The sequence below is a fragment of the Erythrolamprus reginae genome, chromosome 11, assembly GCF_031021105.1.
Source record: "Erythrolamprus reginae isolate rEryReg1 chromosome 11, rEryReg1.hap1, whole genome shotgun sequence".
Classification (NCBI taxonomy): domain Eukaryota; kingdom Metazoa; phylum Chordata; class Lepidosauria; order Squamata; family Dipsadidae; genus Erythrolamprus; species Erythrolamprus reginae.
Genome location: NC_091960.1, coordinates 19,604,515 through 19,630,521, shown reverse-complemented (window position 1 = coordinate 19,630,521; position 26,007 = coordinate 19,604,515). Strand labels below are relative to the sequence as shown.

At 41.4% G+C, this 26,007-nt stretch overlaps 1 protein-coding gene across 1 annotated transcript in view; it reads left to right on the top strand.

The window, feature by feature from the left end:
* Window positions 1-26,007, top strand: part of LOC139174261 (tubulointerstitial nephritis antigen-like) — a 199,327-nt gene that overhangs the window by 105,166 nt on the left and 68,154 nt on the right. The window contains exons 6-7 of the mRNA XM_070764525.1: window positions 5,367-5,490; window positions 9,587-9,737. Of these exons, the coding sequence (XP_070620626.1) occupies window positions 5,367-5,490; window positions 9,587-9,737 (275 nt within the window). The remainder of the gene's footprint in view (window positions 1-5,366; window positions 5,491-9,586; window positions 9,738-26,007) is intronic.

Below are 26,007 nucleotides of genomic sequence, written 5' to 3'. Positions count from 1 at the left end.
AAACCGGGCTGTTTCAGCTTTCCATTCCTTCACGTCCCTTCGCCGCTAAATCGTGTGGCAGCAAACATGCTTTGGGGGTTTGGCTGGGGGGGAGAAGAAGTAGGACCTTCCTAACTCACTCCCCCCCCAGCCAAACCCCCAAAGCATGTTTGCTGCCACAGGATTTAGCGGCGAAGTGACGTGGATGGATGGAAAGCTGAAACCGGGCTGTTTCAGCTCCCCATTCCTCCACGTCACTTCGCTCCTGTCCTGGCTAAATCGTGTGGCAGCAAACAGGCTTTGGGGTTTTGGCTGGGGGGGAGGGAGTTAGGAAGGTCCTACTGCTTCCTCCCCCAGCCAAAAACACAAAGCCAGGCAGCCTCCAGCCGCCAAAGGAGCCTCCTGATTCTCCCCGCTTCTCTGTCCTGCTCATTACCCGTGTCCGGCAGAAGCTGCTGCCCGATTGCTCTTAGCCGGCGGGATGCAAAGTGCTGGGGTGGGGGGGTGTCCTGACAGCCCCCCCACCCCAATGCGAGCGGCGGGGAGTCACCCATGGCCGGCAGAAGATCGCTCTTGCTGACCTGATGCCTCGCGGGGAAGCCGGGCAAGAGCGATCTTCTGCTGGCCATGGGCGACTCCCCGCCGCTCGCCCATGGCCGGCAGAAGATCGCTCTTGCCCAGCTTCCCCGCGAGGCATCAGGTCAGCATTCTGGACGGGCGGGCGGCGGGCGAGGAGGGGGGAAGCCTCGCGGGGAAGAGCGATCTTCTGCCGGCCATGGGCGAGTGGCGGGGAGTCGGCCATGGCCGGCAGAAGATCGCTCTTGCTGACCTGCTGCCTCGCGGGGAAGCCAGGCAAGAGCGATCTTCTGCCGGCCATGGGCGACTCCCCGCTGCCCGGCTTCCCCGCAAGGCAGCAGGTCAGCATCCTCAGCGGGCGAGCGGCGGGGAAGCCGGCGGCTGTGGCAGCTGCTGCAAGAGGCTTCCCCGCCTCCTCAAAGCAGCCTCCCAAACCCGAACTTTCGCTGAGAAGCCACGCTGCCCGGCTGTCACCTTTTAAAACAGCCGGGGGGCTTCTCAGCAGCCTCCCAACGCCGAAGCCCCCAGGCTGTTTTAAAAGGTGACAGCCGGGCGGCAGCGGTTTTTTGCGGGTTTTTTTTGTTGTTGCACGGATTAATTGACTTTACATTGTTTCCTATGGGAAACAATGTTTCGTCTTACGAACCTTTCGTCTTACGAACCTCCTCCTTGCACCAATTAAGTTCGTATCATGAGGTATTACTGTATAGTAAATATTTCACACTATGTTTGTAGCAGTGATATCCAAGGACTAAGACGTGTGTTGTTCCATTATATTGACTTCTGGCATTTAACACAGTAGAATGCCCAGACTGTTGCACTGTACAAATTGAAGGGAACACACACACAAACATACCCCTCAGCTTTGGCATCTCCACAAAACTTGGAATACTGGTTGTAATCTCTTGAATCAATAACAGGAATGTCAAGAAGATCTGGAACAAAAATATCATGTTTTGGAATCTGTCCCATGAAAGAGAAAAATGGTTTGAACTTTGAGATGTTTTATAAAATACAGCCTTGGGGATCTGCAACCACCTCTCCTGCTGCCTAGGGGTATGGTAATGTGTGTAGGTTCCACCGCTTGTCCCCTTGCACCCTAGGGTTTGGTTTTTTTGTAAATATTTTTATTGATTTTTACCAATAACAATAAAACATACACACAACATATAACAATATGCCCAGTGTTCTAAGTGCCCACCACCCAACAACATTCATTACCCCTCCACCAAAATGGGCACATATTTTGTATATCTTGTTTTAACTCAAGAGCAATATATCTATTTACATATTATAAAGTGATTCCAATTTATTCTTTATAGCTTGGTCTCGAATTCTACTGACCATGTATCCTCTTACATTGTCCCATCAGTTCCTGCAGATCAGTTTCATTGGCCGAATTCATAATCTCAAACTGGATATGATCCACCATGTACCGATACCAATTTTGTATTGTCCATTTTGTCACATCCTTTCAGCCTAGGACTATTACCACCTGAGCACTTTCTATCACTGCTTATTTTATTTCTCTAAATTCTCCCATCTCATTCCTTTTGACTAATACTGCCATTTCCTTTGTAATTTTCCATCATATGTTTAGCATCCTATTAGTGTCCTCTTGCATTTCTTTTCAAAAGTTCTGCACTACTGGGCATTCCCAAAACATATGCATAAACATCCCCTTATCTTGACATCCATGCCAACAAGTATTCTTAACATTCTGCTGAAAGTATGCAAGTTGAGTGGGTGTGTGATACCACTCATGTAGTATTTTCCTTCTCATTTCCCTGACCCTTGTATTCTTAATTTTCCTTATATTCTCCACGGTACTCTTCATCTCTTGCATATCTACTTGTAATTCACTTTGTCACATTGCAACCTGCTTTCTCACCAATAAAAAGATTGCAAAACTTGCTCAAGTTCCTGCTAAATCCTAAATCAGTGATGGCAAAACTTTTTTTCCTCAGGAGCCAAAATTCATGTGTGTGTCCTAACGTGCATGTGCAAGTGCCCACACCCATAATTCAATGCCTGAGAATGGTGAAAATGGCCTCACCCCCCAGAGGCCCTCTGGAGGCGTAAAACAGCCCATTTCTGGTGGGCCAGTAGGCCTGTTTTTCACCCTCCCCAGACTCCAGAGGTAAAAATAACCCCACCCCCTGAGGCTCTCTGGAAGCTAAAAACGCCCTCCCAGAGCCACAGGATGAGCCAAAAATCAGCTGGCCGGCATGCATATGCACATTGGAGCAGAGCTAGGGTAACAGCTCACATGCCAGCATATGTGGCTCTGCGTGCCACCTGTGGCACCCTTGCTATAGGTTCGGCATCACTGTCCTAAATCTATTCTGAAAATTGTTGTTTCATTGGGAAATGGACAAGAGAAAACAACATTGTTGGTTGAACAGATCAGTATTTCTCAACCTTTGCAATTTTAAGCTGTCTGGACTTCAACTCCCAGAATTCCGGAACTGGCATGCCAATTGGGGAATTCTGGGAGTTAAAGTTCTCACAGATTAAAGTTGGAGTAGATGCTCTGCAGGGTAGGGTTCAAAATAGAAAAATGGTAGATGGTAGAAAAATGTTCATGCAATGTAACGTCAACCTCTTTTTTTAATGTGTTTTTCCACAACATATCTAAAAATGTGGAGCCTCAATCATACTGTTGTGACTGCTCATCTTTAACTTTTTACCCTCCTTGTACCACTGCTCTTTTCCCCATTATTGACAAAGGTTGAATCTCCATTCCTGTTGTGAGTGGTCCATGTCCGGCTCAGCTGGTCATGGATTTTGAGGATCAAAATCCTCAAAATCCACTAGCATCGCAGGCCAGTGTTCTTGTCACCCAAGTCTAAGAGGGAGACTGAGGAAGAGTAAGGGACTGAGGGTCAACCATAGATTGCAAAAACCCCAGTTATGGGATTGAGTAAATCAAAGGACGATGGGGAATTAGAGGAGGAGGACCCCCTGTTAGATGTAAGAGTCAGGAGAACATGGTCTAGGCATGAATATCTGAAAAAAAGGGGTTCTTGTCATTAGTATATCTATGAGACACTTGGCCACACCTTGAAAGTATATAAGGGAAAGCCAAAGTGAAAGTAGGCATGATGAACAACATTCCTCATCATGACTGCTGGAGAATCAAAGCCGAGAGGACTTTCTGAGTTCAAATCCTTTTCCTTCATGCCTGTATCATGTTTTGCAAAGTTTTGCAAAAGTTTTGTCCATGCTTCCAGAAACACTTCAAGGACTAAGATTTATAGCTCTCTGGCTCACAGCCTGGGCTTTCTTATCTCCAGCCCATTAGAGAGAAACACTGCCAGCATGAAATTCCTTAGAATTAACCAGTGGATTGCATGACTTGTTTTAATAATAGATTTTTGTCTATGATCACATTTTGAACAGTGTGTGTAGCTCTTTATTTTTGATTGTTGCCCTGTCTGGATAAAATAATTCCTAGTTGCCACAAAGGGGAAGAATTAGGGGTGGGCAGCAGGCAGACAGGGTGGAACACAGTTTCACCAGTGGAAATGAAGCTGCGTGCTCAGGTCCAGCTGACTGGTGGCAGTCACTTCCTGGATTACCAGTTTCGGCTCGGCTCTCTTTTTCTTCCCTCTTGCTGCTGCTGTGCACGCCTTGCTTTTTTCCTCTTTCCTCTTTCCTCCGTCCTGGCCTCAGACAAGCTTCCCTCTCTCCTGCCCGACTCCCCTCCAGCCTCATGCAGCCACCTCTTGAAGCCAGGAAGGAGGAAAGAGGAAAAAAGTGGGGAGCGCACCGCAGCAGCAGCAGGGAAAAAAGTTGAGCTGTGCCATGCCAAAGCAGTCTGGGCTGCAGTCTTTTTCCTTTGCGAAACCCTCACTCCGTCCACAGCTGAGATAAAAAGTCATCGTGCAGCAATAATAACCTTGTGACTCTCCCTTGGTTTTCCAATATTTTTAAATCCCCCCCTCCCATCCTCCTCCTCGGAAAGCTGCAGGGAGACCAGCATCGGCAGAAGTTGTGGGAAGTCCTTTTCCTCCCTCATCTTTTCTCAACAGCTGATTGACATGTGTTCACCAAGCTATCCAGCCTGAGGCAGGGGACGACCCAGGAAGTAGAGCATGGGAAACACGAAGCAAATTGTCACCCCAACGAGCAACACTGGTGAGGCTGTAAGTCGAGGACTTAACAGTTCACTTGAATGGTGATGATCATTCAAGCCACTCCCACCTGGTCACATGGCCAGCAAGCCGCTCCTACCCAGTCACATGTCCCTCAAGCCACACCCACAAAATAAGCCACACCCACAGTGTGGCAGTAAAAATTTTAGCTGCCCATTACTGAAGACAACCATTTTGTGGAAAGGTTTGTGGAATAACAGTTCTTACTCTGGGGGATCTGGCTGGGATCTCAGAATGTTCACAGCCCTTCTTCCCCAGGCATGCTTTTCCTAGGGCTCCTGGGGAAATTGTTGTGTTTATTGAGTAATTCATTCTCTTTCTTTCTTTAAATAAAAAGTTTCTTTATTTAAACATAGACATACATAAACAAAACATTTAAAAACATTGGACATTTCCATATTACACACTATTGGTATTATTATTTACATTTTCATTATCTTCTTTCTCTTTCTTTCTCTATTAGTTTAGTTTATTTGACTGTTTTTTATTTGTTTTGTTTTCTAGCCATTGATAAAATCTCCTCCAAATTTTATAAGAATTTGTCTCATCTTTGTCTTTCAATTCCATTGTTAATTTGTCCATTTAGGTGCATACCATAATTTTCTTCTATTAGTTCATCATCATTCTTTTTCTCTTTTCCTTTGTTTTCTCCAGATCAACATGGCCACTAATGAAGTGCTCCCTTCCCATTTCAATGCTGCTGATAAGTGGTCTGCGTTGATTCATGAGCCTCTCGATCAAGGCAACTGTGCAGGATCATGGGCCTTTTCCACAGCAGGTAGAAACTCTTGGATTCATATGTGACAGCCAGCGCATAGATTCCCAGGACTGGAAGTTTAAGTTTAATTGGATTTGTATGCCGCCCCTCTTCAAGGACTCGGGGCGCCTCACAGCATATAAAAGAAACAGTAATAAACAATCCAATTAATATACATAAAAAACAATCCTTACATTCTAATTTTAAAAAAAACTTCCATTAACAATTCATTCAACAATCATACTAAGAAACATTCATTAGTCATGGGAAACAGAAACATAGAAGACTGACGGCAGAAAAAGACCTCATGGTCTATCTAGTCTGCCCTTATACTATTTCCTGTATTTTATATTAGGATGGATATATGTTTATCCCAGGCATGTTTAATTTCAGTTACTGTGGATTTACCAACCACGTCTGCTGGACGTTTGTTCCAAGGATCTAATACTCTTTCAGTAAAATAATATTTTCTCATGTTGCTTCTGATCTTTCCCCCCAACTAACCTCAGATTGTGCCCCCTTGTTCTTGTGCTCACTTTCCTATTTAAAATACTTCCCTTCTGAATCTTATTTAATCCTTTAATGTATTTAAATGTTTCAATCATGTTCTCCCTTTTCCTTCTGTCCTCCAGACTATACAGATTGAGTTCATGAAGTCTTTCCTGATAAGTTTTATGCTTATCATTTTTGTAGCCCGTCTTTGGATCCGTTCAATTTTATCAATACCTTTGTGTAGGTGAGGTCTCCAGAACTGAACACAGTATTCCAAACGTGGTTTCACCAGCGTTTTTTACAGTGGGATCACAATCTCCCTCTTTCTGCTTGTTATACCTCTAGCTATGCAGCCAAGCATTCTACTTGCTTTTCCTACTGCCTGACCACACTGTTCACCCATTTTGAGACTGTCAGAAATCACTACCCCTAAAACCTTCTCTTCTGAAGTTTTTGCTAACACAGAACTGTCAATACAATACTCAGATAGAAACATAGAAACATAGAAGTCTGATGGCAGAAAAAGACCTCCTGGTCCATCTAGTCTGCCCTTATACTATTTTCTGTATTTTATCTTAGGATGGATATATGTTTATCCCAGGCATGTTTAAATTCAGTTACTATGGATTTATCTACAACGTCTGCTGGAAGTTTGTTCCAAGGATCTACTACTCTTTCAGTAAAATAATATTTTCTCATGTTGCTTTTGATCTTTCCCCCAACTAGATTGAGGATTCCTTTTCTCCAAGTGCATTAATTTACGTTTGGAAACATTAAACTGCAGTTTCAATTGCTTTGACCACTTATCTAGTAAAGCTAAATCATTTGCCATATTACAGACGCCTCCAGGAATATCAACCCTTCATCTCCATGCCTCCCCCCCCATATCAATCTCTTCACCTCCATGCCCCCCCCCCCCAAGCTCTCATCTCCCTTGCTGGGGGCTTTCCCCTGAACCTTCAATTCTGGTTGGTTCCTCCAGGAGAGGGGAGTCAAAAACTCCAAGCCCTTCTACCTCAGGCTTCTTGGTTAACCCTTTCTTTTCCATTTCTCCTGAGTTTAGTCTCTGCCCGTGGCTGGGAGCAGAGGGATGGGAGTTCAGGTCCCCGAGGAAAAAGGAGTATTGGAATTTGTTGTCAATGCCCCAAATAGCATCTGAGAAATAAATCAGATTCCAGTCCAATTCTCTCACAGAAGGTTCAATTTATTATCAGAGCCATGTTGGTCATGCCATTGCCATTCTGATAGTAACTTCTTTCCAGTACTCCACCCAGGTTAAAGTTCATCCCACATCCCCACACCCACAGTTCATCACGAGGACCAGTCTGAGTGCAGGGATTCCACCGACTTCCTCTTTTGTTCAGTTGATGCAGAATAAAAGATGACCTTGAACTCTGAGAAAGGAATTTGTTGTGGCTAGTAACTATTCTCTCATTCAACTACCCCTCCCAATTCCCCTAATACTGTGCTACTGTGGCAGACCAAAGCCTTTAACTCAACATGATGGCTTTTGGCCTGACACTTGATTTTGTTTGTTTGTTTGTTTATTTGTTTGTTTGTTTGTTAGATAGATAGATAGATAGATAGATAGATAGATAGATAGATAGATAGATAGATAGATAGATAGATTGATTGATTGATTGATTTCTATGCCGCCCTTCTCCTGTGACTCGGGGTGGCTTGTTACAAGTAATATAAACATGGTAGAAATCTATGTAAAATTTCAACTAAAAATCCCCATAGTTAAAAACCAACCAAACAAACAAATTCAAACATCATGCATCAGACATTTATTCATTGGGCGGGGCAAGGTATTAAAATTTCAATGGCCAGAGGCCTGCTGGCAGTGATGGGTCTTTTAAACTTTATGGAAGGCAGGGAGAGTGGGGGCAGTATGGACCTCTGGGGGCAGCTCATTCCATTAGGCCCAGGGTCACCACAGATAAGGCTCTTCTCCTAGGTCTCACCAGATGACATTGTCTGGCTGATGGGACCTGAAGAAGGCTAACTCTGTGGGACCTGACTAGCCACCGGGATGTATGAAGCAGAAGATGATCCCGTAAGTAATCTGGTCCCATGCAACATAGGGCTCTATCGGTCATAACCAACATTTTGAATTGTGTTTGAAGATTAATTGGTAGCCAGTGCAGCCTGTGAAGTGCTGCACTGATATGCGCATATCTCAGGAAGCTCATGATTGCTCACAAGGCTGCATTCTGTACTACCTGCAGTCTCCAAACACTCCTCAAAGATAGCCCCATGTAGAGAGCATTGCAGTAGTTGAACCTCAATAAGGGCATGAGTGACTGTGAGTAGAGACTCCCTGTCCAGGTAGGGCTGCAACTGGTGCACCAGGTGAACTTGGCGAAAGTCCCCGTCGCCACAACTGAAAGATGGTGTCCTAAGGTCAGTTGTGGATCGAGGAGGACACCCAACTTTCAGATCCTCTCTGAGGGAGTCAAAAGTCCCCCCCCCCTCCAAAAAAAGTGATGGATGGATAGATAGGGTTGTCCTTAGAAGGCAAAGCCTACAGCCACTCCATCTTGTCAGGGTTGAGTCTCAGCCTGTTAATATCCATCCAAACCTTTACAGCCTCCAAACACCGGCACATTACTTCCACTGCTTCACTGAGTGGACACTTCATCTTTCTACTTAGCCTCGATTGGCTTCTGAAAATCTCTTAAGCATCTGCAGGGTCTAGAGCAGTGATGGTGAACCTTTTTTGGTTCTCATGCCAAAAGTGTGTGTGTGCTTGTGCTAGCACATGTGAAAATGCCCACACCCATTCCCTCCCCTCCATGCATATGCCCCTGTGCTGTCTTGTGCATGCTCACAGCCCCCCCCCCATCCCCACGCATGTGCACAGGCCTCACTGAAGCCTGGGACAGTGAAAAAAATGGCCAAATGAGCAAACCAGAAGTTCCCAAAAATTGATTTCTGTTTTGCCCATTGGGTTGTTTTTCACACTCTGGGGCTTCAGGAAGCTTCTCTGAAACCTCTGGAGTGCAAAAAAACAGCACAACGGTAAACTGGAAGTCCATTTTTCTGAACTTCTGATTTGCTCTTTGGGTGGTTTTTTGCACTCTGGAAGCTTCAGAGAAGCTTACCTGAGGACAAAACAGCCTTTCCCCAAGATCAAAAATCAGATGGCTAGTGTGTGCATGCATGCTGCAGCTGACCTAAGGCAATACCTCACGTGCCCTCTGATATGGCTCCACATGCCACCTATGGCACATGTTCCATAGGTTCTCTAGCATGGATTTAGGAGATACAAAATGGATATATTTTGCCTCAGCATTCTCAAGCACAATCTGATTCCATTTTCTCATGCTTTTGGGCCTGCATTTCAATGTTTTTGTCCCTCTCTTTACTGGCCCTTTTCCTGTTCTTCAGTCCTGGAACCGAGTCTCCACTCCGAGTCTCCGGAGAGGGGCGGCATACAAATCTAATTAATAATAATAATAATGATGATGATGATGATGATGATGATGATAATGATAATGATAATGATAATGATGATAATAATAATAATAATAATAATAATAATAATAATAATCTGTAGCTGAAGAGTTGGATACCAGAAACACAACAGGTTCCTAACAACAAGTTTATTTTTTCTTTCTAGCAGTGGCCTCTGACCGGATCTCAATCCACTCCATGGGACACATGACACCCACTTTGTCCCCCCAGAACCTGCTGTCTTGCAACACTCGCCACCAACAAGGTTGCAATGGAGGCCGTGTGGATGGAGCCTGGTGGTACCTGCGCAGGAGGGGGTGAGTGGCCAATGGTCCTTTTCTGTAAATGAGCTTGGGACAATTTTGACTTTTCCATGAGACCAGCAACAGGGAAATAGTGAAAGGGACATGCATTTGGGACTTTGGGATGCTCCATCATTGGAGGTCTTCAAAAAAGATTAAACAGTCATTTGTCCAGGGTGGTGTAAGGTCTCTTTGGACAAAAGGTTGGACTAGAAGATCTATAATGTCCATTCCACATTGTTGTTCTGTATTCTGTATAACAATCCTTGGTTTCCTGCAGACATTTAGAAGAAAGATTTTTGGAGAACATAGGGTAGAGCAGTGTTTTTCAATCAGTGTGGCGTGGCACACTAGTGTGCCGTGAGACATGGTCAGGTGTGCTGTGGGGAAATTAAATATGGGTCCCCAAACTATGGCCCACGTGCCGGATACAGCCCGCAGAGGCCATTCATCCGGCCCACCCCCAGCTGCCTCCGTCCGAACATAAACATTCCTCTCACAATCCCTCCAGCTATCAGTGACAGGAAGAGTGGAGGCACAGGGAACACTTACTGACCAATCCCCTTCTAAGATTTGTCCCCGCTCGGGCTGCCACGCACTTGTCATTGTGTGGCCACAGCGAGTAGTTGAAGCTGCTACTCCTCCCCATGGTCCCGATTTCTAATCCTGGTCGGGACTGGAGGTAAATATTGCCACCACTAGATGAAGCCTCAGCCCAGGTTTCACACTAAGTGAGTATTAATACATTTAGAAACTATATTATTAACTATATGTATAATATGTACTGTGTTAGAGTGTCATTTTGTGTCATTTTGGTTGGTGGTGTTGCCCCAGGATTTTGTAAATGTAAAAAATGTGCTGGGGCTCAAAAAAGGTTGAAAATCACTGGGGTAGAGGGTAGCCAGCATATGACTCTATGGTTCAATAGCTTTGAACAGTTGCTATTTTTCACCACGATCTTCAAGTACTGTTAAGCTAGCTCATGAACAGTTTGATCTTTAGAAGTGAGCCTGTTATAAATACATCTTAACCACTGTAAGAATTTAATAATTGGATTTCTATGCTGCGCCTCTCCGAGAACTCGGGAATTGTATTCGCACAATATTTATGTATGTATGTATGTATGTTTGTATGTATGTATGTAGTTAGTTAGTTAGTTAGTTAGCTAAGTTAGTTAGTTAGTTAGTTAGTTCATTAGTTAGTTAGTTCACTTCAACTCCTGCAGAACTTGGAAGAAGCGGATTATCTAGACCAGTGTTTCCCAACCTTTTTTGAGCCGCGGCACATTATTCACATTTACAAAATCCTGGGGAACATTGAGCAGGGGGGGGGGCTTAAAAAGTTTGGACAAAACCCCCCTCTCTTCCTCCCTTTTGCCCTATTTCTTTCTCCCTCCCTCTTTCTTTCCCTCTCTCTCTCCATCCCTCTTTCTATCTTCCTTCCTCTCTTTTTTGCTCTTTCTCTCTCCCTCCTTCCCTCCCTCTTTTTCTTTCTTGCTTTCTCTCTCTCTCTTGCATTCTTTCTCTCTCTCTTTCTCTCTCTCTTTTATTCTCTCTCTTTCTCTCTCCTTTGCTTTCTCTCTCTCTTTCTCTCTTGCTTTCCTTCTCTGTTTCTCCTTCTCTTTTGCTTGCTTTCTCTCTTTCTTTCTTTCTTTCTTTCTCTCTCTCTTCTCTTCCTCTCTCTCTCTTTCTCTATTTCTAGCTTTCTTTCTCTCTTGCTTTCTCTCTAACACACACTCTCTCTCTTTCTCTCTCCCTTGCTTTCTCTCTCTCGCTTGCTTTCTTTCTCTCTCTCTCTTGCTTTCCTTCTCTCTTTCTCTTTCTCTCTTGCTTTCTTTCTCTTTCTTTCTCTCTTCCTTTCTCTTTCTCTCTTTCTTGCTTTCTCTCTCTCTTGCTTTCTCTCACACACACACTCTTTCTCTCTCTCTCCCTTGCTTTCTCTCTCTCCCTTGCTTTCTCTCTCTCCCTTGCTTTCTCTCTCTCCCTTGCTTTCTCTCTCTCCCTTGCTTTCTCTCTCTCCCTTGCTTTCTCTCTCTCTCTTGATTTCTCTCTTGCTTTCCTTCTCTCTCTTTCTCTCTTGCTTTCTCTCTCTCCTCCTTTTTCTCTCTCTCTTTCTGTCTCATGCACCACGCTGGCAACAGAGAGAGAAAGAGAGAGAGAGAGTGCGGAGAGAGAGTGGAGGGTGGCTTGCCGGTCCGCTGCCCCCTGGATCAGCGGCCCCACATGGCCCCAGCACGGACTCTACCTTTGTCTTCGCCTCTCCCTAAGAGGCAGCAACCACATTCACCCCTTCGGCCTCCCAGGTGTCCATGGCGCTCAGCATTCGGCCACACGCCGCCTCCGCCTCCCAGTACCCCGCCCGACTTCTACTTGCAGGAATGGGTGGTGGGGCGCCATGAAGGGCGGCGCTTGAAGGCCACCACGGCGCCATTGTTGTCATCACGGTGCAAAGCCACGTAGTCCCGGATTGCTTGCTTCTCTGGCCAGTAAGCCGGCTGCCTGGAAAAGCGGTGCGCTTTTCAAACGCGGCGCTTTCCTGGGCAGCCAACTTTGCTGGCCGGAGAAGGGAGCAATTCAGAGACTGCGTGGCTTTGCGCCACTTCAAAAATTTCTAATGGCTGTGTGGGCGCACACCCACGGTGCAGCTTAGAAGCAACGGTGGCCGGCGCCCTCCCACCGGGCCCCAAAAGCTCACTTGCCGTCACCGCAAGGGAAGCTCCAGCCAGGCCGGGCTCGCGGCACACCTGACTAGGTCCCGCGGCACACTAGTGTGCCGCAGCACACTGGTTGGGAAACACTGATCTAGACCCATTTCAATCTGGTTTCAGACCCAATTACAGCACAGAAACAGCTTTGGTCGCATTGATGGATGATCTCTGGTGGGCCCAGAATATGGGGCACTCCTCTATCCTGGTGCTTATTGACCTCTCAGCAGCTTTTGATGCCATCAACCATGGTATTCTTCTGTGACAGCTGGAGAGGTTGGAGTGGGGGGCACCATTTTACAGTGGTTCTCCTACCTCTCTGGCTGATCACGGTCAGTGTTTGTGGGGTTCCTCAGGGTCAGTCCTTTTTTTTAAAATAATATTTTTTATTACTTTTTAACAAGTTTAATATATACACAACATAAAACAGTGAATAATGAAATGTGCCCACCACCCCGACACAGACACATACACCACCACCAATTGAGGGTGTTTCTGATATAATACACTTTGACCCAAGAGCAATATATCTATTTACATATTATAGAGTGATTCCAATTTATTTCTTATAGCTTGGTCTCGGATTCTACTCATCATATATCGTCTTACCTTGTCCCACCGTCCCATCAGTTGTCTCAATTCAGTTTCATTATCCAAATTTATCCTTTTATCCATAATTTCAAATTGAATATGGTCCACCATGTACCTATACCAATTTTGCATTGTCTATTTTGTTGCATCCTACCAACCCAAAACTATTACCGCCTGAGCGCTTTCTATTGCTGCTTCTTTTATTTCTCTGAATTTTCCCATTGCATTGCTTTTAACTAGTACTGCCATTTCCTTAGTGATTGTCCATTGTATATTTAGCATTTTATTGATGTCCTCTTGCACTTTTTGCCAAAATTCCTGCACTATCGAGCATTCCCAAAACATATGCATAAACACTCCTTTATCTTGACACTCATGCCAACAAATACCCCTGACATTCTGCTGAAAGTGTGCGAGTTGAACGGGAGTGAAATACCACTTATGTAATATTTTCCTTCTCATTTCCCTGATTCATGTATTTTTAATTTTCCTTATATTTTCTACTATATTTTCCATCTCTTGTACCTCTACTTGTATCTCATTTTGCCACCATTTAGTCAATCCTTCAATCGTGTCCCCGTCTGACTGCACTAGCAATTTATATATATCGGTTGCTTGTGCCTTTATACCCTCACTTTTTTCTCTTATTATTTTCTCTAACCCTGTCTCCTCCCTCAATAGTACTTCTTTATTCTCCCTTCCATTAAGATATTTACATATTATTATTTGTAGCCACCTTCCCTTACCTAACCACCATTCTATACAGTTTCTACTTGGCCTGCCATCCTTCTCATATAACTGTTCTATCTTAGTTATCCCTCTTCCCTTCAACTCTCCTATAACCCTATTTAAATTCATTTCATTATCTCTATTTATTACATAAAGCGATGACAGTTTAGATTTATATAATCCTATTTTCCCCTGCCATTTTTTCCAAATTTCCATAGTCCCTTTCATGGGACCTATTAACTTACCTAAGTTGCTCCTGTTCCACTTTGTAAAGATTAATTCTCTATTCTTCATCCCATTTATCTGTTTTTCCAATTTCACCCATTTGTTTTCACCTAATTGCAACTCCATTAACCTTTCCATTTGAAAAGCTTCCCTATACAGCTCCAAACAAGGAACTCTCCATCCCCCGTCTTTTTCATTCGCAATTGATCACTTTTTCCTTATTCTTGGTCTCTTATCTTTTCAATCCAATAATTAAGTTTTTTGTCCCACTCTTTAAACTTACATGCTGATAGCCCCCCCCCCCCCCGACAGCACCTGAAATAGGTACATCATTTTGGGAGCTATCATCATTTTTAAAGCTCTTATTTTAGAGAGTCTCCTTAGCTTTTTCTCTTTTCAGCTCCTCATCTGTTTCAACATTTTCCTCCATATTAATCTATAATTCACCTCCTCAATTTTCACTGGGTTTTTCAATAACCAAATTCCGAAATATTTAATTTTTTTAAGTCCTAATTTCAACCCTGATTCTTTCCTGATTTCTATCTGCTCTCTCGGACCTGTATTTAAACACATAATCTCTGATTTTTCCATATTAACCAACAGTCCCCATTCCTGTTTAAACTCTTGTAAAATATTTGTTATACCTTTAATCATCTCCATCGAGGTCTGGGTCAATATAATTGCCTCATCTGCAAATAAATTTATTTTCATTTCTAATTCCCCTATTCTATATCCTGCCCAGGTGTAATCTTGTCTTATCTTATTAGCTAAAATCTCTATTGCTATTACAAATAATTTTGGAGATAAAGGACATCCCTGCTTGGTGCCGTTTAATATTTTAATACTCTGCGTTCTTTGTCCATTCACTCTTATATACGCTTCATTCCCTTTATAAATCTCTTTTATAATTTCACAAAATTTCCCCCCCATATTTAATTTCTTACATAATTTATATAAATAGCTATGGTTAACATTATCGAATGCTTTATACACATCTAATTTCAAAATTCCCAATTTCCTTTTAGTAACGGTAGCATGGTGCATCACATTTATTACATTTCTAATTGGTTCACTTATTTTCCTTCCCTTCACGAATCCGTATTGATCCTCTTCAATTATTTTTGGTAAAATATTTTCTAATCTATTTGCCAATATTTTCATAAATATTTTATAATCTTGATTTGCCAAACTGATCGGACGGTAGGACCCAGGCTCCCTTAAATCTCGACCCATCTTCGGAATAGTAACAATTTCTGAAAGCTTCCATGTCTGCGGGATATCACGATTTAACAATATATTATTGAACAGTTTCCCCAAATGTGGCAACAATACATTCACATAAGTTTTATAAAAATCCCCTGTAAACCCATCCGGGCCCGGTGCTTTGGCTTGTTTTAACCCTCTAATTACTCTAGTAATTTCATCTTGTGTAATTTCTGCATTCAAAATTTGTTTATCTTCTTCACTTACTATTTTCCCAACCTTGAGGACTCCTATCTTCACTTGCTCCTCTTTATAGAAATCTTCATAACATTTCCCCATTATGTTCTCTAACTGCTCAGTACTATATCTAACCACTCCACTAGAGTCTCTCAATGCTAAAATACATTATTTTTCTTTCCTCTTCTTCAGATATCTTGCCATTTGCTGCATTGATTTGGTTTTTGTTGCATCGACATTCTCATCTTGTTTCATTTGATCTCATCATACACCATCAATTGTTTCTTTTTCAATTTCAATAAACTATTCCAATCTCTACTTTTAGTTAATCTCAACTGCTCTTGTATCAAATCTATTTCCCTATTTTTCCTTTCCCTCTCTCTACCCCACCTCTTCCTAACATCTGCTTCCATACATATAGTCCCACACAATTGATTGTTTAATACCACCCACATCATTAATTCTAAAATATTCAGATAACTCTGTTTGCAGTTTCTCTTTATCTTGTTCACTAGCAGTTACCACTGCATTATATCTCCAAATTCTTTGATTGCATTCCTGACCTATTTCCAATTCTGCCAATAGTGGGGCATGATCTGATAACCAAATACTTTTAATATCTACTTTTTTAACTTGTATATTGCCCCCCCCCATTCATTAATATATAGTCTATGCAGCTAAATGTATAATATCTTGCTGAATAATATGTACTTCTGTTTGAAATATCTACATGGAGATCCACCATATTAAGTCTGTTTAAATGTAACATCCTACTGTTTCCAATCCCATTTGTTAATTGCATATTAAAATCTCCTGCCAAAAAAGTTGAGCCCTCCATAAAATTGTCTAACTTCCTCTTAGTATTTATTATAAATTGTTTTGTTTTCATATTTGGGGCATAAATTGCTGCTAATGTCAGCTTCTTTTGATTTATTTTCCCTTTAACAAATATCCACCTTCCTTCTCTATCTTTCTGAATTCCAACCTCTTCAAAATTAACCCTCTGATGAATAAGAATCGCTATATCTCTACTATTTTGCATTACTCTAGATTCAAACACCCACGAGTCTTCGGAGAGGGGCGGCATACAAATCCAAATAATAAATAAATAAATAAATAAATAAATTTCCAATTTCTATCATTAATCAATTTATCCCTTCCTCCCCGTCTTTTATGTGTTTCTGTCAAAATCATAATATCCACCTTATGTTGCTTAGCCATCCTTAATATCCTAAAACGTTTCAAATCCGATCCCAAACCATTCACATTTAAAACCATTATCTTATACTCAATCATAATATACCAAAATAACCCTTTCCCCCCCTTCTATTGCCCTTGGATTAATTTTTCCCCTTTTCCTACCCCTGTAATTCCCCCCAACGTGCCTCCCCCCATGCTCCCCCCACCAAGTGGGTGAGGACAAGAAAACCCCTTGTCGATTCATGAGGCACATTCTCTTGATTGTGTTCCTACCCAACTAGCTCCTCTTTCAACCCCTTTTATTAAAATAAAAGAGGAATATTTCCCTCCCAACCTCCTTTCTCCTTTAGCTAATTCCTTCTTTAACTTTAACTTCTTTAACCCTCCTCTTTTCCCCCCTTTTAAACTTCCCCCACAGAATAACAAATATACAAGGATCCCAGAAACATCTCCAAGAAAAAAAAGTACAAAAAGACAAGGAGCGCCAAACAATATCACTTTCTAGCTTTCTTCTCACGCTGAGATCGTGTTTTTCTCTGCTCTCTTCTAATGGCCTCCACCTGCCCAGTTAACTACTTCAGCTGCTCTTCCCTTTGTCTTTCCTCCTCGTCTGGGGTACTACAACTGTCAAAAGAAATCCTCTCCTTCTTGTGCTCCAGCTTGTGCTCCAGCTTCTTCAAACTTAATCCCCAGTTGATCCAATAAAGCCTTTCCCTCCTCCAATGTACATGCCCTGTACATTTTATTTTCTTGGAACACCAAAATAGCAGCTGGAAACCCCCAAGTGAACTTTTTTCCACTTTGATATAAATGGCTTGAAATTGGTCTTAAGGCGGCTCTCGCTCTCAGAGTTTCCCAAAAGAGATCCCTCAGATCACTTATCTCATTTCCATCGTGTTTAAGGCAAGTAGAAGTCTTCAAAGACTTGTAAACAATCTCTGCTTTTTTTTCACTGACGAAGGCCATAACAATGTCTCTTTGCCTTTTTGTCTCTTCGTGATGCAACCCAGTGCACTCGCAATATATCTTCCAAGCTGACTTGAACACCTGCTTGCTTATTAATCCAAGCAAAGACTGCTTCCATTAAGTTTGAATCAGAAGCAAAGTCGAATCTGAACCCATGCAGACGCAAATTTCTTCTTCTCTTCTTCTCCAGATTAGCAATTCTATAATTCATTTGTTTAATTAATTCATCATGATCCTTCGCTTGTTTTTCAACTTTATGTATCTTTCCAGCAGAAGATTCCTCCTCCTTTTTAATCAATTTAACTTCTGAAGCCAGATCTCCAATTGTTGTTTCCACTTTAATAAATCTCTGCTCAAATCCAGAACAAATGTCCAGCAATTTATCCAGTTTTTTTTCAATGTTCGCTAAGCTGGAAACTTCTTTTCCTTTTTTTCCCTCCCTCCGCCATTTTAAGATTTATTGTACTCACTTATCACTCCCTCGTTATAGTGAAAGAATCTCCGTCTTTGCTTAAAACCATAAATCTTTAATTTCTCTTTGATGTCCATAGATTCCTTTTCCTCCTATTCTCGTTCAAGAAGGATTTATAATATTTTTAAGGGGAAAGAATTCCCTTTACATAATATATTAGTTCGGAGCTAGCGGTGAAGCCCCTAAAATTCCAATCGGCACATGCACAATCCAGACATTCCTCAGGGTCAGTCCTCTCTCCTCTCTCCTCTCCTATTCAATATCTACATGAAACCACTGGGTGAGATCATTCAGTGACATAGGATGAGTTACCAGCAATACGCTGACGATACTCAGCTGTATATCTCCACCCTGGTGTGAGTGATCCTTGTCCACCTCAGGTCATGCCTGATTCTGAAGACAATGAGCCAAGCCCCTCAAGATATCCTGGGCCAGGGGGTGTCAACCTCGCTGTGGTTCTACATGCTATGTTTCTACACTCCTACTACACTTCGGTTGCCATGAGAAATGGGGGGTTTGGGGTTTTGGGAGGGGAAGATTTCAGGAGGCTCTGTTAAGTTTCATTTTCCTTGAAAGCAGGTGACCAGGAGGAGACCATTAAAAGTTGCATTCCATAAGCCTGACATGTTGTGAAGATGCATCTACCTCACAGATATGGATATTAGGGATTTGCTATTCTCCAAAGGGGGGTCAAGTGGGCTACTTTGATATGTGCTTGTGTCACGCCTTTTTCTCAGTCTTTGCTTCACTTTCGTTGCTTTCAGTTCTGATTTTTGATAAATTCACTTTTGAAGTTCAAAATGGACTCTGAGCCTTATTTTTCTTAAATTCCGATTGAAGCAGCTGGCATTAAGCAAAGACTGCAGTGAACAGTCATTCCCGGAGAATTGTTTTCTACCGGGGACTGAGCAGAAATGTCCCATCAGGAGAGTGGAGAGGAGCACTCAGAAGAAGATACCAGCTTAAGGAGCCCTCCCCCTCCCATACTCCAAAAAGAGGAAGACTCAGGTCAGAGTGGAGACAACCAGCTTCAAACCGAGCAGCCACGGAGAGCCCCCAGATGGTCCATGGGTGTCGGAGTAAGTCACATATCTGAAGGTGAACCTCTTTTTTCTGATGCAAATGTGACCCACCGTAAGAAATGAAAGAACGGGGAGAGGTCAGCCATGAGGGGCTCCTGCTAGCTGAGTTGGTGACAGGCATCAGAGAAACCCTACAATTAGTGGAAAGGAAGAGTTACTGATTCCTAGCAGACCCACAAAGTGAGGAGGAGGGAGAGGACGAGGCCTCAGCAGGGTCTTTGAGACAGAGGGGGCAGCAGACAGCAGCAGCCCAACCCCCCTGGTGCAGGCGCAGAACCCCCCAGTGCAAACACAATGGGGGGAGGGGAAGCTCGCAGGCGAAGAATTCCGGATGCGGCCCACCTAGCGCAGAGATACGATGGCTCACCAGGGGGCCTAAGGCATTTCTTAGCCCAAGTGAACCAGTACATGGAGGATTATGAAGGGGAATTCCCTAATGACCTGGCCTGGTTGAGGGTGGTGACCCGAGCTCTCGGGGGAAAAGAAGCTGACTGGATGATATCACTTCACGAACAGAGGGACCCCTCCTTGAGCAATTTTGAGGAATTTATGACAGCCCTCAGAGCCCACTAGATCCTCTAGTGGAGAGGAAAGCCAGAACCAAGATAAAAACCCTGAAGCAGGACAGGAGATCAGTGAGTGACTCCACTCAAAAGTTCCGTGAGCTGATGGCCTATGTGGGTACATACCCAATAGGGATCCTTATGTAATACTATATGGATGGCCTAAATGATGAGATCTACCAACACTGCAAAGCGAGAGCAACCCCTAGAAATCTCAGCAGATGGTTTCAGCTGGCAGCGGAGGTGGAGGTCAGCATGAGAAAAGTTCCCCTTCGGGGGGGGGGGAAGAGGCCCAAGGAGAAGCGGCAGGTCAGGGCTAGAGAAACCTACAGCCTGTTTCCGATGTGGGAAAGAAGGTCATCGTGCAGCAGAGTGTCTTGCAAAACCTATGCTGAGGGTGACTGCTACTGATGGAAAGAAAACAGAACAGCACTTCAAGAAAACCCCAGATGCCAGGCAACTGAGAAAGGAGACCACAGATGTGCCCCCCCCAAAGGGGAGGAGCTGGGACCTCCGGCCAGCCTGCTTGTCGAGGACAGTGAGCCTGAGGAAACTGTTTCGGTAAGCCCCCCCCCCCAAATGTGTATACATTCCCATTACACTGCGGGACCCAATGGGGGGGGACAAGGGGAACCATGTCAGCCCTTTTGGATTCGGGCTGTACCAGGAATCTTATGTCCCCAGAAGTAGCAGAGACTATGGGCCTTAAGTTACGTCTCATGAGGAATCCCATCTCTTTTTACTCAGCTGAATGGGACAATGGCTGGGGGAAAACCAGCCACACATGAGACTGAGATCTTAATAATGGCTATGGGGTCCCATCAGGAGACTATACAAAATATTGTGGGACCCCTGATGGACAATGCAATTATTTTGGGATTACCATGGTTGCAAAAATGCAACCCCGATGTCAACTGGCACACTGGAGCTGTGACTGTCACTTACAGAGGGGAAAGGCAACTGGGGTTTGTTTTGGCAGAATTGGGCCAGAAGAATTCTCCTGCCGTGGAGAAAATTGAAGAAGAGGAAAAAATCCCTAGGGAATATTGGGACCTCAAAGGGGTATTCAGCGAAAAGGAGGCAGATAAATTACCACCCCATCGGGCCACTGACTGCAGCTTTGAGATACTGCCAGGGGTTAAATTGTCAAAACCAAAGATGTACTCCTTGACCCCTGAAGAACTGGGAGAGCTGTGCAGGTTTATTGACAAAAACTTAATGAGGGGTTTTATTCAACCTGCCAGACCACAAATGGCAGCCCCCATTCTCTTTTGGGAAAAGAAAGATGGGTCACTAAGAATGGTAGTCGGCTACTGAAATCTGAGCACAATTTGTGTGTACAATATTGTCCCCTTATGAAGGACATGTTGGCTTATTTAGCCAAGGGAAAAATTTTCACAAAGCTGGATTTGCATGAGGCCTACTATAGAGTTCATATCAAAGAAGGGGATGAATGGAAAACAGCTTTCAACATTCCCTTGGGTTGTTTTCAGTTCCAAGTGTTCCCATTCGGCCTAAAAGGGGCACCAGGGTGTTCATGCAATTAATCAATGAGGTGCTACATGAACACCTATATAAAGGAGTTTTGATCTACTTAGATGACGTTTTAGTGTTTTCAGAGACTTTAGAAGAACATGTGGCCCTCGTCAGGTGTTAAAGAAACTGAAAGCCGCAGAACTGTACGCAAAACTATCTAAGTGTGAGTTTCATCAGAGCAAAATTGACTATTTGGGCTATTGCATCTCACACCAAGGGGTAGAGATGAATCCGAAGAAAGTGAGGGCAGTTCTGGAATGGGAGGCCCCACGCACCAGAAGGTGCATGCATAAGTGCACCTTTGTGCCTACCGTTCCTGTCCTAATGTCTTTTAATCTTTTCTATCTCTACTTTATACTTATATTATGTTAAACATATTACAATACAATACTATATTTGTATGACAAATAAAATAAATAAATAAATAAATGACAGCCATGGACCTGACTCAAGTAGTACAGGGTCCGACTCATGAGGTGGGGGCACACACCTGACATGATATTTCTCTCAGAGCAATTGAGCAATGGTCTGAGACTAAGGGGCTTAGATATTCTACCTTTGTCATGGTCAGACCATTTTCTACTACGGCTTGACTTTTTTTTAAATAATTTTTTTTATTGGTTTATTTACTAAATTAACAATAAACAAAAAATACTTAAAAGAAAACGTGCCCAACACCAATAAAAACCCCACCACCATTTAGGGGGTTAAATTATTTACAATAAGTTTCAATTTCTTCCTTAGCTCCAGTTTACATTTCTTTACATACAAAAAGTGATTGGAATTTATTTTTCGCATTGTCGTTATAAATTCTACTTAAAATTTAATTTTTCACCTTATTCCATCGTGCCATCAGCTTCTCCAATTTATTTTCATCAAAGTTATTTAATCTTATTTCCATAATTTCAAAGTGGATGTGGTCCATCATGTACCAGTACCAATTCTGGATTGTCCATTTATTGCTATCCTTCCACCCTAATACCACTACTGCTTGAGCGCTTTCCAAAGCTGCGGTTTTGATTTCTTTAAATTCTCGTAATTCCCCATATTTAACTAGTATTGCTAATTCTTTTGTAATTATCCAATTAATGTTTAGCATATTATTTATTTCATTCTGTACTTCCTTCCAAAATTTTTGAACTTCAACACATTCCCAGAGCATATGCATAAAAACTCCTTTTATTTGGCAACCATGCCAGCAATTTCTTTCCCTTTCCTCTGGAAGTGTGCTAGTTTTACCGGCGTGAAATACCATTTATGTAAAATTCTCCTTCTCATATCTCTTATTCTTGTATTCTTTATCTTATGTATATTTTCTACTACTTCCATCTCGCTTTCATTAATCCGTAATTCATTTTGCCAATATCTTGTTATGCCTTTAATCACTTCCTCTTCCACTTGTAATAACATGCTATAAATATTACTAGCCTGTCCTTTGAATCATTAATCTTTTCTTTCAATATTTTCTCTAGACTGTTTTCTTCTCTCAAAAATGCTTCTTTATTCTCACTTTTATTCAAATATTTACATATTGCATTAATCTGCAACCATTTTTGTTGTCCCAACCACCATTCGAAGCGAGTTCTATTAACTCTTCCATCTGTCTCATATAATTGTTCTATTCTCATTATACCTTTATCATTTAATTCCTTTATAACTCTACCTAGGTTAACATAATTATTTATATTCAAAACATGCAACGTTGATAATTTTGAATTCCTATTTGCTAATTTCCCTTGCCATTTTGACCAAATATCTAAGGCTGCTTTCAAGCGATCGGCTAATCTATTGATTTCTACTTTACTCAATTTTTTAAATAAAATCTCTTTATTTTTAATATTATTAATCTCCCTTTCATGTTTTACCCACTTCTTTTCTGTCAATAATTGTAATTCCATTAATCTTTCTATTTGAAATGCTTCTCTATATAATTCTAGACTCCGACACCCCCATCCTTCATCTTTTTCTCTGGCAATCAGACATCATTTCCTTGTTCTAGGTTTTTTGTTTCCTTCAATCCAAAAATTCATTTTGTTATTCCATTCCCTTAATTTTACTCCTGGGAAGGTACCTGGTAAAACTTGGAATAAATACATCATTTTTTTGAATAATCATCATTTTAAGAGCTCTTATTTTGGCCATTTTTCTCAAACTCTTATCTTTCCACTTTTTAATTTGCTTTTGCATTTTTTTCCATATTAAATTGTGATTTACCTCAGCAATTTTATTTGGGTTTTTGAATAACCAAATTCCTAAATATTTCATTTTTTTACATCCTAATTTCAATCCTGAAATTTTTCGTATCTCGATTTGCTCTTTGGGACCTGTATTTAAACAAATTATTTCTGATTTCTCAATATTAATTGAAAGACCTGATTGGTCTTTAAATTCTTGAAGTAAAACCATTATTTTTTTCATCATTTCAATGGGGGTTTCAGACAATATTATGGCATTATCTGCAAAAAGATTTAATTTCAATTCAAGTTTTCCAATTCGGTAACCTTTCCAATCCTTATAATTTCTAATTTTATTTGCTAGAACCTCAATTGCCATTGGGAACAACATGGGGGAAAGTGGGCATCCCTGCTTAGTTCCATTTTGAATATTAACTTTCTATCTGTTCTATTTCCATTTACCCTAATGTAAGCCATATTATCCTTATAAATTTATCTTATAATTTGACAGAAATTTTCTCCCATATTTAATTCCTTACAAAGTTGAAACAGGTAATTATGATTAACTTTATCCAATGCTTTATACACATCTAACTTTAAGACACATAATTTCTTTTTGGTAGTGGTAGCATGCTGTAACACATCAACAACATTTCTAATTGGTTCATAAATTTTCCTTCCTTTAACAAATCCATATTGGTCTTCACCAATTATTTTTGGTAAGATACTCTCTATCCTATTTGCTATAATTTTCATAAATATTTTATAATCCTGATTTAATAAACTGATGGGGCGATAGGATCTCGGATCTAACAAATCCCGATCTGGTTTTGGGATAGTAATAATCTCGGATGTCTTCCATGACTGTGGAATATTAAAGGTTTGAAGTATGTTATTAAATAATTTCTCCAAATACGGTAATAATTAAATCACATAAGTCTTGTAATAGTCTCCTGTAAATCCATCTGGGCCTGGAGCTTTAGCAGGTTTCAACCCATTAATAACTCTAATAATTTCATCATTTGTTATTTTCCCATTTAATATTTGTTTGTCTTCTCCGGTTAGTTTCTCCTTAACCTCTATATTTTGCAGAATGACTTTATCTTTTTTATATAACTTTTCATAAAACTCTTTCATTATTTTTTGCAATTCGTCATTACTACGTTTTATTACACCTTTTTATCCTTTAATGCAGCGATGCAACATTTTTCTTTTCTTTTTTAAAAATAATTTGCCATTTGTTTCATTGATTTCTTCCCCCATCCCATAATTTTCTGCTTTACAATCAATCTCATTTTATTCCATTGTTGTTCATCCATAAGTCTCAGTTGCTTCTTTTTAATTTTTAATAAATTATTCCACTCCCTATTTCTTGTGATTCTCAATCTTTCTTGAGTTAACTCTATTTCTTTAATTAGCTTTTTCCTTTCTACCTCCCTTTTTTTAAAATATAGATTTCGGTACTAATACAATTCCCTCTCATAAAGGCCTTATGTGCATCCCAAATTATTGATTGCTTCATATTTCCCGTATCATTTATTTTAAAATATTCAGTCAATTCTTTTTGGAGTTTCAATTTATCTTCTTCTCTTACCGACACAAGAGGATTATATCTCCATATTTTTTGTTTATTATTTAAATACAATCACTGCTAGTAATTTGGTCTGATAACCAAATGCTTTCAGTTTCAGCTCTTTTAAAATATGTATTCCCAGTTTTATTCATTAATATATAATCAATGCAGCTAAACTTATTGTGCCTAGCTGAATAAAATGTAGCTCTATTTGTCGCTTCGGCATGAAGATCCAACATACCTAATTTATTTAAAGGCAAATTATTTTTCCCCTGTTTCCCTGCTGTCAATTCAATATTAAAATCACCTGCCAGAATCACTATGCCTTCTGCAAAGTTATTCAATTTGCGCTTTGTATTTAATATAAATCGCTTTGTATTTGCATTTGGGGCATACATTACTACTAATGTTATTACCTTATTATTCATTTTTCCTTTAATAAACAACATCCTTCCCTCCTTGTCCCTTTTAATCTGAATTGGTTCAAAGGGAACTCTTTGGTGTATTAATATCGCTACTCCTCTGCTTTTAGTATTCCCCCTAGATTCATATATCCCTCCCCAGTCATTACAATTAATTAATTTACCTTCTCTTTTCCTCCCTTTATGTGTTTCTGATAAAAATAAGAAATCTACTTTTTTGTCCCTAGCCAGTTTCATAATTCTATAATGTTTATTCTGTGATGACATTCCATTCACATTTAATGACATCAAAATCCTTTCACCCATTCCTTTCAGATACATTTCTCTCCTCTGTAAAGTGAAGCAAATTGGAAGATTCTTCATTTGTAGTTTTAAACCCCTACCCAGGTGCCCCTCCCTCAACATTCACCCGAGGGGGAATCAATGGAAAAAAACTCCATTGGCTCCGAGAGGCACCCATGGCTTTGCTATCCCTCAAGTACGCTCTAAAAAATCACCCATTTAAGTAACAAATAGTGATCCTCAACCCCCCCTCTATTCCTTCCTTTCCCCTTATTAAGTATTGAAAGGAAAGAGAGTACCCAAAAAGCTAATCAGCTGGGAACAAC